The sequence below is a fragment of the Cibotium barometz genome, chromosome 34, assembly GCF_041138505.1.
Source record: "Cibotium barometz isolate CiBa-2024 chromosome 34, ASM4113850v1, whole genome shotgun sequence".
Taxonomy (NCBI): Eukaryota; Viridiplantae; Streptophyta; class Polypodiopsida; order Cyatheales; family Cibotiaceae; genus Cibotium; species Cibotium barometz.
The window spans coordinates 22,555,222-22,562,971 of NC_141079.1; the positions used below are offsets into that span (position 1 = coordinate 22,555,222).

Consider the following 7,750-nt stretch of genomic DNA (forward strand, 5'->3'; position numbering starts at 1 on the left):
CATAGTTTCGTCCAATTACAACTGCAACTTGATAATTTTGAGGAGGTATTAGTCCTGTAGTATTTTTCGAGGTTAAGTTTTCCCAAATCTCTAAAACCCTTTAGGCCTAATTCTGGACGGACATGTGGAAAAAGTGACGTGGATCCTACATGGCACAATCCAATTCGAAGGGGGAAAAGTGCTCAAATGTCTGGCAAGAGAAAAGTTGCCTGAGCACCTCGACGACTTCAAAAAGTGGCGGACGTGTTCATTCATTCCAAAAAAGAAAATTTTGTTGATAATTGGTTGATGCATAAGTCATGGCATGTAGATGTCCGTCCGCCCTTTGTGAACATAAGGCGAACTGATAGGGGCCCATGTCCGCCGCCCTTATCTGAACTTACCCTTACATGTCCACACCTGCCGGCCGCCCAAAATCTGAAATCCGTCCTCAGAAATCAACCCTAAAGGGGCTGCTATCAACAGCAGCAGACATCAGCAGCATTACCTAACTTTTAAGCAAAGGGTTTAGGGTTTTGCTGCTGGGGTGTGTTATGCACATTCCTACACAGAGTCCATCAGGTTCAGGGTTTTGAAGCTATACAGCTAAGGTTAGGGTGTCGCGGATCTCTCTGGCGCTTTGAGTCTATCAGGGTTAGGCCTGATTACTCTGAAGAGTGTGGCTGGCGCTTGAATGATTGGCACACCCTACGTGCGGGCTCGGCTATAGAGAAAGAAACAGTGGAGCTATGAGTCGACTGTCTACATTGAGGCGTGTTCGGACCGCCTTCCCGCAGAGAAGAACTATGAGCAACCCTAATGTTGTATGGATTCTTTCTGAGATTCTCAAGACCCCTTAAAGCCGAACAGTTTGTTTTTGTTTAGAAACTGTACTCATGTTTCTGGAAGAAACCACCATATATTTTGACGAAACCCTAATTGCGTGGTTACATGGAACCCCAGTACTGTGTACACATGAAACTTAACTTCTTGTTTATATCGCAATCTCTCAGCAGAAGCTTTAGTAATCAAGAAACCCTAATCCCTCAAACCTTATTCCTGTGCTTGATTAAGTAATCTCAATCCTCTTTCTACTTGGCAGAATCAACTCCACTATCTCGGGTTTTCGGCTTATGTTCAAAATGCATCTTTCCACAGCCTCGAATCACCTCGGACTCGCTTCTCAGGTGTGGAAACCTTTACGTTTGTGGTCATACAATGGTTCTACCAGCTGAATGCCTTAATAGGGCCTTTGCTTTTGTTGTCTGTGTCAGCCAATGGCCATGCTAATGGTGATCTTGACCTTGCACCCACAGTGAACACATGTTTCCCTCGCTCCCAAATGAGTTGCAGTGCCTCTTATTCAGACCAAGGTCGTAGGCTCGATTGGTCTGGCTTTACGCTAAAGATTCGATGCTTTCATGCTACAGGTACTCATTGACATGTGAGTTGAACTATCCATCCTTTAATTGCTTAAACCTTCTGTTGTCTCATGTGGTCGACATGTGAGGGTTTCCTTTTGCTGTGTTGTTGCAGGCAAAGCTATGGCTAGCAGGGATTATTATGATGTTCTTGGTGTGAACAAGAGAGCTGGGCAGTCTGAAATCAAGAAAGCCTACTATGCGGTACTCAATAACACTTTGTTGTGTTGCCCCTAGTCTAGATGTGGGTGCATGTTGTGATTACGAAGCTTTATGGGTTTATTTTTGCAGCTGGCCAAGAAACATCATCCGGATACTAACAAAGAGGATCCAGATGCAGAGAAGAAGTTCCAAGAGATACAACGCGCTTATGAGGTCCAAGGATGTCAAGTTGGTTTGTGCTTGAGAGTTTGCTCAATTGACCACTTTAAGTTAACATATGTGTTTTGTTTTTGTGCATGCAGACTTTGAAAGATGATGAAAAGCGGGCTTCGTATGACAAGGTGCACAATTATGTTGTATATTGTGTATTTTGACCATCCTTGTATACCTCTATGCACATCATGCTATACACCCTTGCACATGTGTAAATGCACACATTTGCATACACAACATGTACTCTTGCACGTGTGCCTGTATATGTACATATATTTCATTTTGCAAGCTTGGATCTTAGTGGTGTACACCTTTGGTGCCGTGTGCTGCAGCTAGGGCATGAAGCATACGAGAAAATGGGTACCGGTGGTGGACCTGGATTTGGTGGGTTCGGCGGGTTCAGTGGCTTTGGTGGCTTTGGAGGCTTTGGTGGTGGTGCAGGGTTTGGAGGTTTTGATGAGGTAAGAACTAGTCATATGAAGTAATAACATGCAGATTCAAGTTGTAAAAGTAGTTGCAGACACGAGCAATTCCAAGCAGCACTTGAATCATGTTTGAGAAGCTATTTGCCATATGGTTCAATTTATGGCTTTGCTAAATCTATGCTACTTGCGTTTTTGCTTGTGGCAAGCCTTAATACTTGAGAATCTAACATACATGAACCAAGATTACAAGGATCATGGTGAGCAGCATAAAACATCTCTGAAAGACTTCAGAAGCCATTTTCACAGGGCATGAGTGTTTGAGTTGGGAGGACTGACATGCAAGTGAGCAATGTTATTCCCCTGCTTGTGCATGAGTGAGCTATCTATGGTACAGATCTGCACAACCTGCTGTATGGTACTACATGTGAGAACTGTTGTACACACTGAGGCTGTACGGGATTGCCTGTGTGCTATTCTACTGTCCAAGGGCTGGGCTGTTGGTCATGCTGCTCTGGAGCATGTACACAGCTGTCTGGAAACCCTAATTTGGTAGGGGAGGTTGGGGTACTGAATGTCGCACTAGGGTGGACTCCCTGTGTGGCAAAAGCCATGGTGTTCTGAGTCCCGACTTTCTTTCTGTTGCTTGCGTGTATGCATACATGCTTCATTGCTCCATAGTATGTTTGGTATGAAAAGGTGATTTATTAGAATAAATGTTAATGGTATCCCTTCACCTAACTATTTAGGAGCTCTGTTTGCAGTTCTTTAAAATGATGAAGGGTGCCGGTGGAATGAGCGGGGGTGCAGAGGATGTGAAGGTAAACCTGGGGTTCTACTGCTTGCTAAAGTGTGAACTAAGCACTTGTTACTTCTGGACTCAGGTCATGATAACATACATGCAAACTGTTGCATGTGTAGGTCAATCTGGATGTTTCCTTCCGAGAAGCTGTCAATGGATGTGAGAAAAATGTTACCTTCTATGCAGCAGCTCGTTGTGATGCTTGTGGTAAGCTCACTTAAACATGCTCTGCATTCTATGATCTCTCTGCATTTGTTGATAAATGCTCATCGTAAATGAATTTTTAATAGAACTCAGTATTATTGGCTCAATGAGTTATATGTTCTATTGCCCTTATGCAGGTGGAAGTGGTATGCCTCCAGGAGTAAAGCCTCAAGTGTGTTACGCTTGCGATGGATCAGGAATGGTGGGTTGTGTGTTGTTTTTGTGATGCACTTCTGCTTGAGGTGGAGAAAGCAGTTATCTTATAACAAACTTTTCTTTCCTGTTTGATGTTTTACAGAGTATGCGGCAGCCTTCACCAGGTTTTGTGTTTCAAACAACCTGTGGGCAGTGTGGTGGTTCGGGTGAAGTTGTTAAGGTAAATGGAGACACTGTTCTTTACACTCTTTGATTGGGCTGTTATTTATTAATGGTTTTGGTCATGCAGGAGAAGTGTGGAAAATGCAGTGGGAAGGGTACTGTGAAGGTGAAAAAGTCGGTGACAGTTAATGTACCAGCTGGTAACAAGCCTTTAATGCTTTTTGAAACCATGATTACCCTGGCTGTGAAGTCTTCACCCTAGAATCTATGTTTTTTACAGGTGTTGATAATGATAATACTATCAGAGTGCCTGGAGAAGGGGGCTGCTCATCACAGTCTGGTCGGGCAGGAGATGTTTATGTTATATTGAAGGTGTGTAATGCTGCGTTGTCATTGTCTACCTACCATTGTTTGATATGCGAGGGGAGCCTCGTGAGTTTGAGAGTAGTGTGTTGCAGGTGTTACCGGACCCAGTGTTCAAGAGAGGAGAGGGAGTTAACATCCATGTGGATGCACCCATCTCTTTTTCTACGGTAATATCTGACAAGAAACCTCTTCATTTTTGTTGCTTTCAAAGTCTTCAATTTCAAGCTGATTAGCTTTCTTTGCCAGGCTATTCTTGGAGGTAAAGCACAAGTACCCACCTTGACTGGTGATGTCATACTCAAGGTAAGGGCAGACTTCAATAACGATCTCACCCACTAAACGTTCTGCCTGTTGGATGGCTTACTGAATGTATGTTATAGACCCATTTATTGGAATGCCCTTCATCGCTTATGCCCTTGTTTTGTCACTTCAGGTGCGCCCGGGAACACAGCATGGGCACAAAGAAGTACTGAGAGGAAAAGGTACAAGAGACGATCGTTGTGTGGTGTATTACAGGAGCCTTCTTAGTATAGGGCTGCTATTATTGTAGACTTTTTTCTCATGTTGGTATGCCTGTCATTTCATTGCAGGAATCAAAGCACTGAACTCCCCATTTTATGGAGATCAGTTTGTCCACTTTCAAGTCACAATTCCTACGTAAGCACTTGGTCTTTCCACATGTGGCCTTCAGACTTGACTTGGTTTGGATATTTTACCTTCATGTTTATGTAATCTGATCATAAAACATCTGCATGTTTATCAGGAGCTTGAGTCAGCGGCAACGTGCTCTCATTGAGGAGTACGTCAAGGAAGATGTCAAGGACACCAATGAAGATAAATCAGCAGCTGCAGGAGGGAGCCTATGAGGATTGACACATTCTGTTGTGGTTTGACTCCTGAAGAGATGCCAGATTCTGTGTGTGAAATGTTTTTAGAGTCCTTTGTCATTTAGAAGAGAGCTGCGATAGTGGGAGTTTTTTTGTATAGCCAAGAACCCATCTACCCATCTTATTTGATCCCATGGACTTGTTGCAGAGACATGGTTCTGCAGTTTCTAGTAAATGTCAATACGTTGGATGTCTGTAACATTTCTGCTGCAAAGAGACGAGGAGGATCATTCTATTCATCATGCAGAAGCACAAGCAAGACAATTGTGAAAGTGGCCTGCTCAAAATTTTGCCGTGGAATATATAGAAAAAATTCTTATCCCATTTGGTGATGGTAGCTGTGTCAATGTAGCTTCTCCTGTTTTGGTCAATGCTAGAGAACTTCAGTAAAGATGGTCTAGTGTTTGAAATTTTTAGCAAGGGGCTTCACATGGTCTTTTTTACTGGAGATCAAATTTATGTTTAAAACATGGCACTGTACCTCTCTGGAACTTGGTAAGTGATTTGAGTGGTGGTCAAACATTTTGGCATAAAAACTCTTGAATGAGCCCCTGATTGGTGCCTTTGTATATTGATAGTCAAATTTATTCAATTAGTTCAAGGAGAATGCTACATGGTCATGTAGTGGTTAGAATGCCTAGATTATGATATCATGTCATAGTTTTTATGAACTTGCCTTTAAAGGTCGTCCTGAGGTGTTACAGAGGTTGGAATACTTTCTCCACAAAACTAGCTCTTTTGCCCACAAAGGAGTAGAGATGAGTAGAGTACATCCATTAAATAAAGAGGGTGAGAAACGTGCTTCTTAAGGAGAGTCTAGTTGAGAGCCAATAAAGTGGGCTAGTAATAAAGATATAAGGTAATGCTATGCTGATAAAAAAAGCAAGCAAAGTTGATTATTATGATTTCATGGAGATGTCAAAGCTGTGTGCCTGTACTGTTAGAGCACATGTCTTCTAGCATCATGCAAACTTTAAAAAAGGTGTGCCCTTCACAACTTCAGGCAAGGTGGGGGAGAAAAGTCCAAGGATAAGGAGGGGCGGAGATGGGTGTGCTGACAAACACCCCGCTGGGTGGATCGGCCTTGTATCATATTGCACTAATCAAATCTCTCTCTCTCTCTCTCTCTCTCTCACACACACACACGCACACACACACACGTATATATGTGCATGTGTACACACACACACACACGCACGCATGTACATGTGTGTACACACACACACACACACACACACACACACACATATATATATGTGTGTGTGTGTGTGTGTGTGCGCGCGCACACACATGTATATATGTGTACACATACACACACACACACACATGCATGTACATATATGTGTGCGCGCATGCATGCACACACATCTCTTGTGTGTGTACTCTCTCTCTCTCTCTCTCTCACACACACACACACAAAAACATGCACACGTGTGTACACACTCGTCTATATACTCTCTCTCTCTCTCTCTCTCTCTCTCACACATTTCTTGTGTGTATACACTCTCTCTCTCTCTCTCTCTCTCTCTCTCTCTCACACACACACACACAGATTGTGTGTGTGAGAGAGAGAGAGAGAGAGAGAGAGAGTGAGAGAGAGAGAGAGAGAGAGTGTATACACACAAGAAATGTGAGAGAGAGAGAGAGAGAGAGTGTGAGAGAGAGAGTGTGAGAGAAATCTGTGTGTGTGTGTGAGAGAGAGAGAGAGAGAGAGTGAGAGAGAGTGTATACACACAAGAAATGTGAGAGAGAGAGAGAGAGAGAGAGAGAGAGTATATAGACGAGTGTGTACACACGTGTGCATGTTTTTGTGTGTGTGTGTGTGAGAGAGAGAGAGAGAGAGAGAGAGAGAGAGTATGCACACGTGTGTACACATGTGTGCATGTTTTTGTGTGTGTGTGTGTGTGTGTGTGAGAGAGAGAGAGAGAGAGAGAGAGAGGTCATGGGTTTAAAACTTGGATGGGCACATGGATTGGAACACACATTGTGCACATGATATTCTCAATGTTATGCTCATATGCTCTCGTTCCACACTAGTGCTTAAAGAAGCGTTGATGTCTATTGTGGTGGGGGGCACGTGAGACATCCAAGGCACGTTCTTGCATATCCACCATCCTAAGGTCCCCCTCCTTGACCTTGATTTGATGCATTGATTCTCAACTACAAAAGTTTATTGAAATTTGGATAATTTAACATGGTAACTTATTTTATTAATTGTTTTAATTTCTAGAATACAATATGATAATGACTATCCCAACTAAATTTTTGCTCTTTTCTTTTTGAGGTTGTGTGCTACTTGAGGCACAAACCGTACAGTAAATTTGAACATTCCTAAAATTCATCTAATTATTTGGTAACTATGTGATTACAAGGATCTTATCATCTTGAATGGATCAATCTCTAATCCTAAATTATGAACCCTTGAAACTTCAAATTTTTTTAGCACACTTACACTTTTTGAGTTTAGCACACAATTGTGTGTTTCCTTCAACTTCTTTACTCTACTCTCTAGACTCTCTTCCAATGCTGACCTCTTAGGCATGTTGATTTGATGATGGCAATAAGCAAGCAATTTTGGCTAATTGATCTTCTTGATGATTTTTACCACAAGGAATACGATTGATGTGTACTAAATTAAATTGCTAGGTGAGTCCCAAAGCTTGTTGATAAAGTGACCCAAGAGATAAGCTTCTTACTTTCCATTTCCCTTTTATTTGTAGGTAGATTAGTTGTGAATCACCAAATACATTTAATCTCTTAATTTCTAAATCCTTAGCTTTCACCAGACCAAAGATGAGAGCTTGGTATTTTGCTTGGTTGCGAGTTGTAGAGGATTTTGAAGTTTTGAAAGTGAAGATTTCTCCTTCTGCAAATGTAAGAACTACACAAACACCCCCTTTGTTCTTTGATCTAGAATAGGCTACATTGAAGTGAAAGGACCATTCATTAGTTATCATAACAAAATGAGGATAGTGA

General features: G+C 42.2%; 1 protein-coding gene across 10 annotated transcripts; it reads left to right on the forward strand.

Annotated features, from left to right (window-relative positions):
* The first annotated feature begins 327 nt into the window (after positions 1-327).
* LOC147618795 (chaperone protein dnaJ GFA2, mitochondrial-like) lies at positions 328-5,310 on the forward strand. Of its 10 annotated transcripts, none has more exons than XR_015261963.1 (19): positions 328-803; positions 1,082-1,166; positions 1,254-1,409; positions 1,516-1,604; positions 1,692-1,775; positions 1,865-1,903; positions 2,108-2,236; positions 2,962-3,018; positions 3,119-3,206; positions 3,341-3,405; positions 3,502-3,579; positions 3,649-3,721; positions 3,802-3,893; positions 3,980-4,054; positions 4,134-4,190; positions 4,321-4,369; positions 4,478-4,544; positions 4,651-4,803; positions 4,923-5,310. XR_015261963.1 is itself a non-coding variant. In XM_086773854.1 (19 exons), exons 1-18 carry the CDS (start codon positions 729-731, stop codon positions 4,751-4,753), a joined length of 1,461 nt encoding a protein of 486 aa, XP_086629980.1. In that variant the 5' UTR covers positions 328-728; the 3' UTR covers positions 4,754-4,774; positions 4,923-5,310. The 10 variants fall into 10 exon arrangements, 7 of the variants coding, with proteins under 7 accessions (XP_086629980.1, XP_086629982.1, XP_086629979.1 ...); XR_015261964.1 differs by having other exon boundaries at positions 1,296-1,409; XM_086773854.1 differs by having other exon boundaries at positions 4,651-4,774.
* The last annotated feature ends 2,440 nt before the right edge of the window (positions 5,311-7,750 follow it).